At 45.5% G+C, this 15,733-nt stretch overlaps 1 protein-coding gene across 4 annotated transcripts in view; it reads left to right on the forward strand.

Moving 5' to 3' along the window:
- The window catches only part of LOC120989087 (contactin-associated protein-like 4), a 434,442-nt gene that overhangs the window by 11,044 nt on the left and 407,665 nt on the right, over nucleotides 1-15,733 (forward strand). For all 4 annotated transcript variants that reach the window (XM_040416967.1, XM_040416966.1, XM_040416969.1 and 1 more), the window contains exon 2: nucleotides 15,006-15,209. In XM_040416967.1, the coding sequence (XP_040272901.1) occupies nucleotides 15,006-15,209 (204 nt within the window). The remainder of the gene's footprint in view (nucleotides 1-15,005; nucleotides 15,210-15,733) is intronic.

Raw genomic sequence — 15,733 nt, forward strand, 5'->3', positions numbered from 1 at the left:
TAGCAATAAATGTTTTTATCCTCTGAAAATCCAGTTTATTTGGTATGCAAATGAACCAGTAAGGTGCCCAGACACACCCCCTGCCACAATGTGTCCACCTTCAAAAGACTTAAAACCCCTCCCCCAGGTCCCTCTAAGCCATGCCCCTGATCTAATTAGGCCATGCCCCCACACACTCCTGAGCTGATGGGGATTGAAAAATGAAGGTAAAAATCAACTTCTGTCAGCTGCAGGGGTGGGAGGAAGGTTGACTTTCTCCCTGCAGCTCACACTCAGACAGAACAGTGCTGCTGTCTTAAAGTGAGCTGTTCAAAAGGACACGCCCCCAATCCAGTTAGGCCACACACCCTCACACTCTTCAGCCGACTGAGATTAAAAAAATTAAGTTAAAAATCAACTTCTAGGTCCCGCTAAGCCACGTCTGAATCTGGTTAGGCCACGCCCCCTCCACTCCTCAGCCGACAGGGATTGAAAAATGAAGTTAAAAATCAACTGCAGAGGTGGGAGGGAGGGTGACTTTCTCCCTGCAGCTCACACTCAGACAGTACAGTGCTGCTGTCTTAGGGTCCATTCACCCGTCCATGGTGTATTGAGAATCCGCAAATTGCAGATCCGCAACACCCGTCCGGCACCCCCCATAGAACTGCCTACTCTTGTCCGTAATTGCGGACAAAAATAGGACATGTTCTATTTTTTTGCGGAGCCGCAGCCTGAAAGTTCGGAACCGAAGCCCGGAAGTTTAGGGCTGCGCTCCGGAAATGCAGATATGGACAGCGCATAGTGTGCTCTCTGCATCCATTCCTGCCCCATTGAGAATGAATTGGTCCGCACCCGTTCCTGATATTATGGAACGGATGCGGACCCATTTGCGAGCGTGTGAATGGACCCTTAGAGTGAACTGTTCAAAAGGACATGCCCCTGAGCCAGTAAAGGCCACTGTTAAGTGGGCGGGCCCCTGTGGAGGTTACTGTTAAGGGGGTGGTATGCTGTGAAAGTCATTGTTAAACTGGAAGGCTGCTGTAAAGGTCAAAGTTAAGGGAGTCGGCTGCTGTGGAGGTCCAATTTTAAGGGACAGGGCACTGTGGGGGGGGGGGGACAGTGTTAAGGGTGGGGGGCTGTGGAGGTCATTGTTTTTGGGCCAGGGTGCAGTAGATGTGATTGTTATAGTGGATAGTGTTGATATCTTTTAACGACACACACAAACAATAAATTAAATAGATTAAATATGCCCAAGCAAAGCCGGATCCTGTAGCTAGTAGAACATAAAGGTGATTGCAAATTTTACTAGATTTAATAAAAACAATATTCACTGTAATCAATACTCTATAAAGTGATTATTTGGGAACCACAATGTTTAACAAATTTCTTCTGCTAAGTCATGTTATAATATGCATATGACATATAAGGCTAATTGGACATTATACTTCATAATGTCTTCCTCTAGCTTTAGCGGTATAAAGCAATATTGCTTTCATACAGTACAATTGTATAACCAATTTCAATCTAATATCTATACTCAGTTTGCATTCTGATTCCTCCCCTTACTGGGTTCAATCTGATTTGGGTTCAGTTAGTTTTAGCTACCATTGAAAAAACTGAATTAAAGCTTAACTTTTAATGCCATATTGATAGAAGAAAAAGGTCCATGGTACCAGCTAATGGCAAAATTCTAAATTACAGCAGTGTGCTACCATGAAGAGGAGTTTCCAATCCAGGTGTGATACACTGAAGATGAAGAAACACATGGGGGAGCTAAACAAACCCTATTGAACGACATGGATGCTCTACCAGAGATACAAAGCCCATGTCCTGAAAAGTGCAAACCCGAGTTCTAACCTCAATCTAGTACAGGGTGTACAGGGTCCATCCCTACAGAAAAATTATTCTAACACTTTTTTCCCCCAAAGATAAAGGATTCATCAGGAAATTAAATTAGGGCTAATAAAAAGTGCAAAAATGCAAACATATACTGTACAGCAAAATAGAAATATATATGACCATAGGTGCCTAGTAATGCTGCTGGTATTGATGGCAATTGACTGTAACCCCAGACCAATTACTAATGGTATAGGTAGGCCTAGTTTACACTTTACATTAATTCAAATTTTGTCCCCTGATGAACCAGTTATGGTATCTTTGGGGGAAAATGTGTTAGGACAGTTTGCTGACAGGGGGTACTAGGTTGAGGTTACAATTCAGGGTGTCCCTTTTCAGAGTGAGTGCCCTGTATCTCTGAAAGAGCATCTAAGGTGATGACTAAGATTTTTTAACCCCCCTTTCCTTGTGTTTCTTAGGCAAAATGTGCATACTGGGTGTAACACCCCTCTTTCCTTGGTGGGTATTATTATTACAGAAAAGAAAGGAGTGAGCACTCACACCATCTGGGCCATAGGATATATTATTTAATATATGGTATGCAATAAATCACAACAACATTCAAATATAGTAAAATTTCATAAAATAATGGTTGGCACCAACATAAAATAACACTGACGGATGAAAATTGAACAATCTTTGCGTGCTTGGTAAAAGCACTTGGACCGCAGACAGCAGTTTTAATGTCCCACAGAAGTAAATGTGACTCCAAGTTGATAATCGAGTGTCCTCATGTGTATTAATATGTCTTCTGATATAAAAGTCTCTCCACAGTTAATCCGGTATAGCCGCACAGGGCTATGAATAGCACACCACTCAATATAAAGTTCAGGTTCCTACCTTATCCCAAGTTGTTCCAAATCACCACGCTGAGCCGTCCTGCCATGAGAAGCGAGTGATGCCGGCCGCTTCGGCGTCTCACGTAGCAAATCTCGGGCTGCTGACGTCACAATATCGCGGGATCACAAGATTCGGCTGATAGGAATAGTAAATCACTGGTGGAACCTGTAATTGTCTCCTGTATCCTAGAGCGGTATTGGTGCAGTTGATTATCGCATGGCCATGCAATGTCTTTTGTCCGGATCCAGTGGATTAGGTGGGCGCTTCTCTTCCAGTCACCAGACGCGTTTCGGGGCGTCTACACCCCTTCCTCAGCGGACCACTGAGGAAGGGGTGTAGACGCCCCGAAACGCGTCTGGTGACTGGAAGAGAAGTGCCCACCTAATCCACTGGATCCGGACAAAAGACATTGCATGGCCATGCGATAATCAACTGCACCAATACCTATATTCGCAATAAAAATGCGAAATTCGAATATTCGTGATCAACACTACTAACAATATGCCAATGATTGTCATTTCTATCATTCGTCCCCTATTCAGTTTTCATCAGTCTGTGTGAAATAACCTTTAAACAAGTGCTGATTGACTTGTATACCATAGACTTGCATATCGTAGATTGATACTCATTGTTGGACCAATATTCGACTGTGTAACAGTACTCTTTGTGAATGATCGTAGGTCAGTCCCTCTGATTAAAGGTAGTCACAAAAAGTAACTGTTTAGCTTTTATAAATGTGGTTTGTGGACCATTTGCAATTGTTTTGTCCATGCAGCATTCTGACAGAGGAGGTATGTAAATTACCAGAGGATGTGTTATTTAGCTGGAACCGGTCATGGTGAACATGGTATGTGAGCGATAAGTAAGATGTTATAGAACAGTAGTCATATGACATACCGCCTCAAGATGAGACTGAATTTCCATGGTAATATGTTCCCTTTAAATGTGTTTGATCCTAATAGCTTCAATTTACTAATTATGAAAAACTGGAATTTGTTTCACTTCACTTGTTGAAGAACTTCCTTTTAGCATATCCATAATATAATGATGCCATCATAACCATGAGAGTATTCTGATAATAGCCTCCAGGAAATGTCACATTGCCTCTGTTTTGCCTTGCAGAAAACTATATGTGATTTTTCTTATGCATCAACCAATACTTTCTTTTTAACCTCTTAAGGACATAGGGCGTACAGGTACGCCCTTGTGCCCTGGTACTTAAGGACACAGGGCGTACATGTACGCCCTGTGTATTTTCGATCACTGCCGTGCGGCTGGCAGTGATCGGAACCCGGTGCCTGCTCAAATCATTGAGCAGGCACCTAGGCTAAATGCGCGGGGGGGTCCCGTGACCCCCCCATGTCGGCGATCGCGGCAAACCGCAGGTCAATTCAGACCTGCGGTTTGCTGCGATTTCTGAAGTTTCTGGTCCCCGCAGTCCCTGACCGCGGGGATCAGAAACTTTATATGCCAAAAAAAAAGTTTTATTCACCCCCCCCTGCACCCCCGAATGATTTTTATGGTGGCGGGAGGTGCAGGGGGAGGGTTGCGGGCGGTGCGGGAGGCGGGCGGTGCGGCAGGCGGGATCGCGATCCCCCGCCCGCCTCCCCTTGTATAATCGTTGGTGTCTAGTGGGGATACCAGGGTGCCAGCACATTGCTGGCACCCTGGTATAAACGGCTGACATCTGCGATGCGATGTCAGCCGTTTAACCCTTTCCATACAGCGGTCCGTACGGACCGCTGTATGGAAAAGGTTAACAGCGCAGGGAGCTCCCTCCCTCTCCCATCGGGGGGCTGCTGTGCCTTTGCAGCCCCCCGATGGGGAGGGAGAGAGCCCCCAGAGAGCCCCCCGAGAGATACCCTCCTTACCCTTCCCCGTCTGCGAAGTTCTGAGCAGTACTGAGCAGACGGGGAAGGTTCCCATGGCAACAGGACGCCTCTCAGGCGTCCTGCTGTCCATGGTGCTGAACAGATCTGTGCTGAAAGGCATAGATCTGTTCAGTGTAAGTAAAATACAGTACAGAACAATATATATTGTACTGTACTGTATTATACAGACATCAGACCCACTGGATCTTCAAGAACCAAGTGGGTCTGGGTCAAAAAAAAGTGAATAAAAGTGAAAAAAAAGTAAAAATCAAAAAACACATTTATCACTGATAAAAAATGAAAAAAATAAAATTCCCTACACATGTTTGGTATCGCCGCGTCTGTAACGACCTGATCTATAAAACGGTCATGTTACTTTACCCGAACGGTGAACACCATAAAAATAAAAAATAAAAAACTATGATGAAATTGAAATTTTGCCCACCTTACTTCCCAAAAAAGGTAATAAAAGTGATCAAAAAAGTCGCATGTACGCCAAAATTGTAACAATCAAACCGTCATCTCATCCCGCAAAAATCATACCCTACCCAAGATAATCGCCCAAAAACTGAAAAAACTATGGCTCTTAGACTATGGAAACACTAAAACATGATTTTTTTTGTTTCAAAAATGAAATCATTGTGTAAAACTTACATAAATAAAAAAAAAGTATACATATTAGGTATCGCCGCGTCCGTATCGCCCGGCTCTATAAAAATATCACATGATCTAACCCCTCAGATGACCACCGTAAAAAAATAAAAATAAAAACGGTGTAAAAAAAGCCATTTTTTGTCATCTTGTGTCACAAAAAGTGTAATAGCAAGCAATCAAAAAGTCATATGCACCCCAAAATAGATGCCAATCAAACCGTCATCTCATCCCGCAAAAAATGAGACCCTACTTAAGATAAGCGAACCCGAACTGTATAGTTTGGGTTCGTACCGAATTTTGGGGTGTCCGTGACACGGACCCGAACCCGAACATTTTCGTAAAAGTCCGGGTTCGGTGTTCAGCGCTTTCTTGGCGCTTTTTGAAAGGCTGCAAAGCAGCCAATCAACAAGCGTCATACTACTTGGCCCAAGAGGCCATCACAGCCATGCCTACTATTGGCATGGCTGTGATTGGCCAGTGCACCATGTGACCCAGCCTCACTCTGCTATGATCAGTATAGGGAGAGGTTGCAGCTGCGACGTTAGGGCGAGATTAGGCAGATTAACTCCTCCAAAAGACTTCATTCTGTGATCGATCTGCAGCTGTGGATCATTGAAGTGCTATTATTGACTTGCTCACTTTTTTGAGGCTGCCCAGAGCGTTTTTAGATCACTTTTTTTCTGGGGTGATCGGTGGCCATTTTGTGACTTGTGGTGCGCCAGCACGAGCTATCACCAAGTGTATTTAACCATCGATAGTGTGGTTATTTTGTGCTATATCCTACATCAGCTGCAGGCTGAGCCTGTGTCACCGAAGTGCATTTAACCATCAACAGTCTGGTTATTTTTTGGCCATATACTACATCAGCTGCAGGCTGAGCCTGTGTCACCCAAGTGCATTTAACCATCAACAGTCTGATTATTTTTTGGCCATATACTACATCAGCTGCAGGCTGAGCCTGTGTCACCCAAGTGTATTTAACCATCGATAGTGTGGTTATTTTGTGCTATATCCTACATCAGCTGCAGGCTGAGCCTGTGTCACCCAAGTGCATTTAACCATCAACAGTCTGATTATTTTTTGGCCATATACTACATCTGGTGCAGGCTGAGCCTGTGTCACCCAAGTGCATTTAACCATCAACAGTCTGATTATTTTTTGGCCATATACTACATCTGGTGCAGGCTGAGCCTGTGTCACCCAAGTGCATTTAACCATCAACAGTGTGGTTATTTTTTGGCCATATATTACATCAGGGGCAAGTTGAGCCTGTCACCCAGCGCCTAAAAAATAGACCTGACATTTCTATTCAACCAAATCTGTACTGTTTTAGCTGGTCAAGTTATTTGTATTGACCGTAAAAGCACACTTTTTTTTCTGGGTTGAAAAAGCATTCCCAAATTTCCCATTCTCAAAATAACTAGTTTCTGGTATTTGAGGCCTACTTGAAATCTATCCCAAAAAGAAAATCTTACATTGAAGGTATTGATGGTGTCATTCAGAAAAACCTAAGACACACGCTAGCGTGCTGATAGAAGTGTCATTCTGTGATTAAACCTATACCTGTCACACAGCGCAAAAAAAAACAGGTCTCACATCTCTATTCAACCAAATCTGCACTGTTTTTGCTGGTCAAGTTATTTGTAGTGACCGTAAAAGCAGACTTTTTGTTCTGGGTTGAAAAAGCATTCCCAAATTTCCCATTCTCAAAATAACTAGTTTCTGGTATTTGAGGCCTACTTGAAATCTATCCCAAAAAGCAAATCTTACATTGAAGGTATTGATAGTGTCATTCAGAAAAACCTAAGACACACGCTAGCGTGCTGATAGAAGTGTCATTCTGTGATTAAACCTATACCTGTCACACAGCGCAAAAAAAAACAGGTCTCACATCTCTATTCAACCAAATCTGCACTGTTTTTGCTGGTCAAGTTATTTGTAGTGACCGTAAAAGCAGACTTTTTGTTCTGGGTTGAAAAAGCATTCCCAAATTTCCCATTCTCAAAATAACTAGTTTCTGGTATTTGAGGCCTACTTGAAATCTATCCCAAAAAGAAAATCTTACATTGAAGGTATTGATAGTGTCATTCAGAAAAACCTAAGACACACGCTAGCGTGCTGATAGAAGTGTCATTCTGTGATTAAACCTATACCTGTCACACAGCGCAAAAAAAAACAGGTCTCACATCTCTATTCAACCAAATCTGCACTGTTTTTGCTGGTCAAGTTATTTGTAGTGACCGTAAAAGCAGACTTTTTGTTCTGGGTTGAAAAAGCATTCCCAAATTTCCCATTCTCAAAATAACTAGTTTCTGGTATTTGAGGCCTACTTGAAATCTATCCCAAAAAGAAAATCTTACATTGAAGGTATTGATAGTGTCATTCAGAAAAACCTAAGACACACGCTAGCGTGCTGATAGAAGTGTCATTCTGTGATTAAACCTATACCTGTCACACAGCGCAAAAAAAAACAGGTCTCACATCTCTATTCAACCAAATCTGCACTGTTTTTGCTGGTCAAGTTATTTGTAGTGACCGTAAAAGCAGACTTTTTGTTCTGGGTTGAAAAAGCATTCCCAAATTTCCCATTCTCAAAATAACTAGTTTCTGGTATTTGAGGCCTACTTGAAATCTATCCCAAAAAGAAAATCTTACATTGAAGGTATTGATAGTGTCATTCAGAAAAACCTAAGACACACGCTAGCGTGCTGATAGAAGTGTCATTCTGTGATTAAACCTATACCTGTCACACAGCGCAAAAAAAAACAGGTCTCACATCTCTATTCAACCAAATCTGCACTGTTTTTGCTGGTCAAGTTATTTGTAGTGACCGTAAAAGCACACTTTTTGTTCTGGGTTGAAAAACTATTCCCAAATTTGCCATTCTCAAAATTGTGGTGAACGGGAACAATGAGGAAAACATCTAATAAGGGACGCGGACGTGGACATGGTCGTGGTGGTGTTAGTGGACTCTCTGGTGCTGGGAGAGGACGTGGCCGTTCTGCCACAGCCACACGTCCTAGTGAACCAACTACCTCAGGTCCCAGTAGCCAGCAGAATTTACAGCGATATTTGGTGGGGCCCAATGCCGTTCTAAGGATGGTAAGGCCTGAGCAGGTACAGGCATTAGTCAATTGGGTGGCCGACAGTGGATCCAGCACGTTCACATTATCTCCCACCCAGTCTTCTGCAGAAAGCGCACAGATGGCGCATGAAAACCAAGCCCATCGGTCTGTCACATCACCCCCATGCATATCAGGGAAACTGTCTGAGCCTCAAGTTATGCAGCAGTCTCTTATGCTGTTTGAAGACTCTGCTGCCAGGGTTTCCCAAGGGCATCCACCTAACCCTTCCCCAGGGGTGGAAGAGATAGAATGCACTAACGCACAACCACTTATTTTTCCTGATGATGAGGACATGGGAATACCACCTCAGCACGTCTCTGATGATGACGAAACACAGGTGCCAACTGCTGCGTCTTTCTGCAGTGTGCAGACTGAACAGGAGGTCAGGGATCAAGACTGGGTGGAAGACGATGCAGGGGACGATGAGGTCCTAGACCCCACATGGAATGAAGGTCGTGCCACTGACTTTCACAGTTCGGAGGAAGAGGCAGTGGTGAGACCGAGCCAACAGCGTAGCAAAAGAGGGAGCAGTGGGAAAAATCAGAACACCCGCCGCCAAGAGACTCCGCCTGCTACTGACCGCCGCCATCTGGGACCGAGCACCCCAAAGGCAGCTTCAAGGAGTTCCCTGGCATGGCACTTCTTCAAACAATGTGCTGACGACAAGACCCGAGTGGTTTGCACGCTGTGCCATCAGAGCCTGAAGCGAGGCATTAACGTTCTGAACCTTAGCACAACCTGCATGACCAGGCACCTGCATGCAAAGCATGAACTGCAGTGGAGTAAACACCTTAAAAACAAGGAAGTCACTCAGGCTCCCCCTGCTACCTCTTCTGCTGCTGCCGCCTCGGCCTCTTCTGCTGCTGCCGCCGCCTCGGCCTCTTCTGCTGCTGCTGCTGCCGCCACCTCGGCCTCTTCCTCCGCCTCTGGAGGAACGTTGGCACCTGCCGCCCAGCAAACATGGGATGTACCACCAACATTACCACCTGCGTCACCAAGCATCTCAACCATGTCACACGGCAGCGTTCAGCTCTCCATCTCACAAACATTTGAGAGAAAGCGTAAATTCCCACCTAGCCACCCTCGATCCCTGGCCCTGAATGCCAGCATTTCTAAACTACTGGCCTATGAAATGCTGTCATTTAGGCTGGTGGACACAGACAGCTTCAAACAGCTCATGTCACTTGCTGTCCCACAGTATGTTGTTTCCAGCCGCCACTACTTCTCCAAGAGAGCCGTGCCTTCCCTGCACAAACAAGTGTCCGATAAAATCAAGTGTGCACTGCGCAACGCCATCTGTGGCAAGGTCCACCTAACCACAGATACGTGGACCAGTAAGCACGGCCAGGGACGCTATATCTCCCTAACTGCACACTGGGTAAATGTAGTGGCGGCTGGGCCCCAGGCGGAGAGCTGTTTGGCGCACGTCCTTCCGCCGCCAAGGATCGCAGGGCAACATTCTTTGCCTCCTGTCTCCTCCTCCTCCTACTCAGCTTCCTCCTCCTCTTCTTCCACCTGCTCATCCAGTCAGCCACACACCTTCACCACCAACTTCAGCACAGCCCGGGGTAAACGTCAGCAGGCCATTCTGAAACTCATATGTTTGGGGGACAGGCCCCACACCGCACAGGAGTTGTGGCGGGGTATAGAACAACAGACCGACGAGTGGTTGCTGCCGGTGAGCCTCAAGCCCGGCCTGGTGGTGTGCGATAATGGGCGAAATCTCGTTGCAGCTCTGGGACTAGCCGGTTTGACGCACATCCCTTGCCTGGCGCATGTGCTGAATTTGGTGGTGCAGAAGTTCATTCGCAACTACCCCGACATGTCAGAGCTGCTGCATAAAGTGCGGGCCGTCTGTTCGCGCTTCCGGCGTTCACACCCTGCCGCTGCTCGCCTGTCTGCGCTACAGCGTAACTTCGGCCTTCCCGCTCACCGCCTCATATGCGACGTGCCCACCAGGTGGAACTCCACCTTGCATATGCTGGACAGACTGTGGAGTTTCAGCTGCAGCACGCACGGGTCAGTCGCACTGTGGATCAGACCCACTTCACCACCAATGACTGGGCCTCCATGCGAGACCTGTGTGCCCTGTTGCGCTGTTTCGAGTACTCCACCAACATGGTCAGTGGCGATGACGCCGTTATCAGCGTTACAATACCACTTCTATGTCTCCTTGAGAAAACACTTAGGGCGATGATGGAAGAGGAGGTGGCCCAGGAGGAAGAGGAGGAAGAGGGGTCATTTTTAGCACTTTCAGGCCAGTCTCTTCGAAGTGACTCAGAGGGAAGTTTTTTGCAACACCAGAGGCCAGGTACAAATGTGGCCAGACAGGGCCCACTACTGGAGGACGAGGAGGACGAGGATGAGGAGGAGGTAGAGGAGGATGAGGATGAAGCATGTTCACAGCGGGGTGGCACCCAAAGCAGCTCGGGTCCATCACTGGTGCGTGGCTGGGGGGAAACACAGGACGATGACGATACGCCTCCCACAGAGGACAGCTTGTCCTTACCTCTGGGCAGCCTGGCACACATGAGCGACTACATGCTGCAGTGCCTGCGCAACGACAGCAGAGTTGCCCACATTTTAACGTGTGCGGACTACTGGGTTGCCACCCTGCTGGATCCCCGGTACAAAGACAATGTGCCCACCTTACTTCCTACACTGGAGCGTGATAGGAAGATGCGCGAGTACAAGCGCACGTTGGTAGACGCGCTACTGAGAGCATTCCCAAATGTCACAGGGGAACCAGTGGAAGCCCAAGGCGAAGGCAGAGGAGGAGCAAGAGGTCGCCAACGCAGCTGTGTCACGCCCAGCTCCTCTGAGGGCAGGGTTAGCATGGCAGAAATGTGGAAAAGTTTTGTCAACACGCCACAGCTAAGTGCACCACCACCTGATACGGAACGTGTTAGCAGGAGGCAACATTTCACTAACATGGTGGAACAGTACCTGTGCACACCCCTCCACGTACTGACTGATGGTTCGGCCCTATTCAACTTCTGGGTCTCCAAATTGTCCACGTGGCCAGAGCTAGCCTTTTATGCCTTGGAGGTGCTGGCCTGCCTGGCGGCCAGCGTTTTGTCTGAACGTGTATTCAGCACGGCAGGGGGCGTCAATACAGACAAACGCAGCCGCCTGTCTACAGCCAATGTGGACAAGCTGACGTTCATAAAAATGAACCAGGCATGGATCCCACAGGACCTGTCCATCCCTTGTGCAGATTAGATATTAACTACCTCCCCTTAACAATATATTATTCTACTCCAGGGCACTTCCTCATTCAATACTATTTTTAATTTCATTTTACCATTATATTGCGGGGCAACCCAAAGTTGAATGAACCTCTCCTCTGTCTGGGTGCCGGGGCCTAAATGTGTGACAGTGGCCTGTTCCAGTGGTGGGTGACGTGAAGCCTGATTTTCTGCTATGACATGAATACAGATTCTGCGCTGACATAAGGCCAGATTCTCTGTTTCGGGACCTCTCTCCTCTGCCTGGGTGCCTGGGCCTAAATGTGTGACAGTGGCCTGTTCCAGTGGTGGGTGACGTGAAGCCTGATTCTCTGCTATGACATGAATACAGATTCTGCGCTGACATAAGGCCAGATTCTCTGTTACGGGACCTCTCTCCTCTGCCTGGGTGCCTGGGCCTAAATGTGTGACAGTGGCCTGTTCCAGTGGTGGGTGACGTGAAGCCTGATTCTCTACTATGACATGAAGACAGATTCTGCGCTGACATAAGGCCAGATTCTCTGTTACGGGACCGCTCTCCTCTGTCTGGGTGCCGGGGCCTAAATGTGTGACAGTGGCCTGTTCCAGTGGTGGGTGACGTGAAGCCTGATTCTCTGCTATGACATGAAGACAGATTCTGCGCTGACATAAGGCCAGATTCTCTGTTACGGGACCTCTCTCCTCTGCCTGGGTGCCTGGGCCTAAATGTGTGACAGTGGCCTGTTCCAGTGGTGGGTGACGTGAAGCCTGATTCTCTGCTATAACATGAAGACAGATTCTGCGCTGACATAAGGCCAGATTCTCTGTTACGGGACCGCTCTCCTCTGTCTGGGTGCCGGGGCGTAAATGTGTGACAGTGGCCTGTTCCAGTGGTGGGTGACGTGAAGCCTGATTCTCTGCTATGACATGAATACAGATTCTGCGCTGACATAAGGCCAGATTCTCTGTTACGGGACCTCTCTCCTCTGTCTGGGTGCCGGGGCCTAAATGTGTGACAGTGGCCTGTTCCAGTGGTGGGTGACGTGAAGCCTGATTCTCTGCTATGACATGAAGACAGATTCTGCGCTGACATAAGGCCAGATTCTCTGTTACGGGACCTCTCTCCTCTGCCTGGGTGCCTGGGCCTAAATGTGTGACAGTGGCCTGTTCCAGTGGTGGGTGACGTGAAGCCTGATTCTCTGCTATGACATGAAGACAGATTCTGCGCTGACATAAGGCCAGATTCTCTGTTACGGGACCGCTCTCCTCTGTCTGGGTGCCGGGGCCTAAATGTGTGACAGTGGCCTGTTCCAGTGGTGGGTGACGTGAAGCCTGATTCTCTGCTATGACATGAAGACAGATTCTGCGCTGACATAAGGCCAGATTCTCTGTTACGGGACCGCTCTCCTCTGTCTGGGTGCCGGGGCCTAAATGTGTGACAGTGGCCTGTTCCAGTGGTGGGTGACGTGAAGCCTGATTCTCTGCTATGACATGAAGACTGATTCTGTGCTGACATGAAGCCAGATTCTCTGCTATGGCATGAAGAGACTGATTCTGTGCTGACATGAAGCCAGATTCTTTGCTATGGCATGAAGAGACTGATTCTCTGCTGACGTGAAGCCAGATTCACTGCTATGGGACCTCTGTCCAATTGATATTGGTTCATTTTTATTTTTTTTATTTTTATTTTAATTCATTTCCCTATCCACATTTGTTTGCAGGGGATTTACCTACACGTTGCTGCCTTTTGCAGCCCTCTAGCTCTTTCCTGGGCAGTTTTACAGCCTTTTTAGTGCCCAAAAGTTCGGGTCCCCATTGACTTCAATGGGGTTCGGGTTCGGGTTCGGGACGAAGTTCGGTTCGGGTTCGGATCCCGAACCCGAAAATTTACGGGAAGTTCGGCCGAACTTCTCGAACCCTAAACAACATAATTTTTTTACCACTTACTGTACAGTATGCAGAAATGTGTCAAGTTTGTTCACTTCTACATTGGGAGAGTGCATCAAAACTTTAGTATTTACCACTAAAATAGGTTTTAGAGCTTTTAGAAAGCTGCTTACTGTAAGGGTTGTTGATGTTCAAAAATATCTTGTTAAATGTTGACTGTCATTGCCTGTCTCTTTAATCAATACATCAAATAAAGTTTACATTAAATGTTGTCATGCCATTCACAAATAATTCAAGTCACAGATCAATCAGCCACTGATCTTCCCATTTACTGTAAAACTCTGGTCTTATGGTAAATCTGAAACCTTTCAGTAATGGAATGTAAAATGCAAATATAGATTTTTTTTACAAAAAAAAACTTTTAAACTTCCTTTATGCTACATTCTTCTGTCTCCATTGGAAATTGCTGTTTCAGTCAGGGCAAGTAATATGCCTTTTGGGATTTTGTGGTTTGTGAATACCGAACACTGTGCTTATACTGTAAAAATGCAGCATTTATATACTAGACCAATTCTTTCCTTCTGAAGACATTGTGTCATGAGCCTCCATCTGTTTGTCTCCTAGGCTGCATATTCAGTGGCAGTAACTTTGACCCATTTCTCCTTTTAAGGGGTATTCTTATGGCATCTCAGTCATTCATGGCTGAGATCAGAATACCCATGGAATTCAATGGGATACAGCTGAGCAGGCTGTGCTACTTTGTTTCTGTCACTCTCACTCTCATGTGAGTTAAAGTTATGGAAACAGCATAGCTCACTGAAGAATGTTTAAATAGTGTTTTCCAGTTTTATGCTTAAATATTAAACCAGGAATATTAACCATCAAAGGATGACCCTTAGCCTACATTGCCTACATACCAGCTCCCTGTGGTCCCAGTCCTGCATACGGACTCCCATTCCTCCATCTTCTGGTCTCTGGCTTGGTTTCTTCCAGCTGGGGAATGGACATAGCAATGTAGACCATGGCAGCCAGTAATTGGCTGCAGCAGCGCACGTGGCCATGTCCATGCCCCAACTACCAGCAGATCCATTGTTTGAGGATTGAAATATAGACATGTTCGTGAGCATGATGCCTAATAGGATCATAAGCACAAGTAGAAGATATAGAAAAACACATAGTTGTTCCCTATCTATGCTGCTTACCCAGGGCCTATAGCCGCCAGTTGGACATCAATGAAGTTTTTTGCTGTTTTACTTATGTCTATGCTACACACACAAAATCTAGATTACTTGGAGATAAGATTATAGATCTCACTCATTTAATTTTGACAAATTTGTTCTAAGTAGTAATTTTAATGTTTTCAAACCACGAATCCCATGAAAAAATACATTAATAAAAGTACCCCCAGGCTATAATGCTATACTGTACGGAACATGTTAAAATCAAAACATGAGGGTTTTGAAACATTAGATGAATTTCCCACTAAAGTAATTAGCACAAAATTATTCAACTATAAAATGGACTAAATTTTTTTCTTTAATTTTTAGGTTCAGACATTATATATCTTGATGGTAAAAGCTCCATAATGTATCGATTTTATGAAAAGTCAATGAGCACAACAAAAGATTTGATCTCTCTTAAATTTAAAACAATGCTCAGTGATGGTGTTCTGCTTCATGGAGAAGGACAAAATGGAGATCGTATTGCATTGGAGCTTATTAAAGGAAGACTTTGCTTAAGTATTCACCTAGGTAGGTATCATGCACTGGAGTCCCACTGCTCTTTACAGTAAAAAAAAAAAAATCCCCTTCTGTATTGATGAAGAAACCTTCTTTCAACTAGATATACAGTAGTAGATGCCTCTTTGGTATAATTAGTTCTATGCATATGTAGATCATTAGAGTAGATCATTACAGAGATGTGTGTATTGGCATATTTATTCACAGTTGTTAGGTAATAAAACTAGCATGAAACTAACCAGAAGGTTGATCATCTTTCTGGCTATTGCAGTGCATATAGTCCATTTCTTAGTTTGGTTGCACATCTCTGAAACCATTCAAGTGCTAAAGCAAAACATGCACAATATGATTTGCGCATTATGTTATGCCTTGTGGATACCCTTGTATGATTGTATGTTTCAAAGGATATCACAGATAAATAAACTTACCTTTGCCTTGCATTGAGCCTTTATGTTTTCCTTTAAAAATTCAGTGGTCCATCAAGTCATAATATTAATTGGTTCCATACATATGGAAAGGGGTCTAGATGGTATATA

The sequence above is a fragment of the Bufo bufo genome, chromosome 2 (assembly GCF_905171765.1).
Source record: "Bufo bufo chromosome 2, aBufBuf1.1, whole genome shotgun sequence".
NCBI lineage: Eukaryota > Metazoa > Chordata > Amphibia > Anura > Bufonidae > Bufo > Bufo bufo.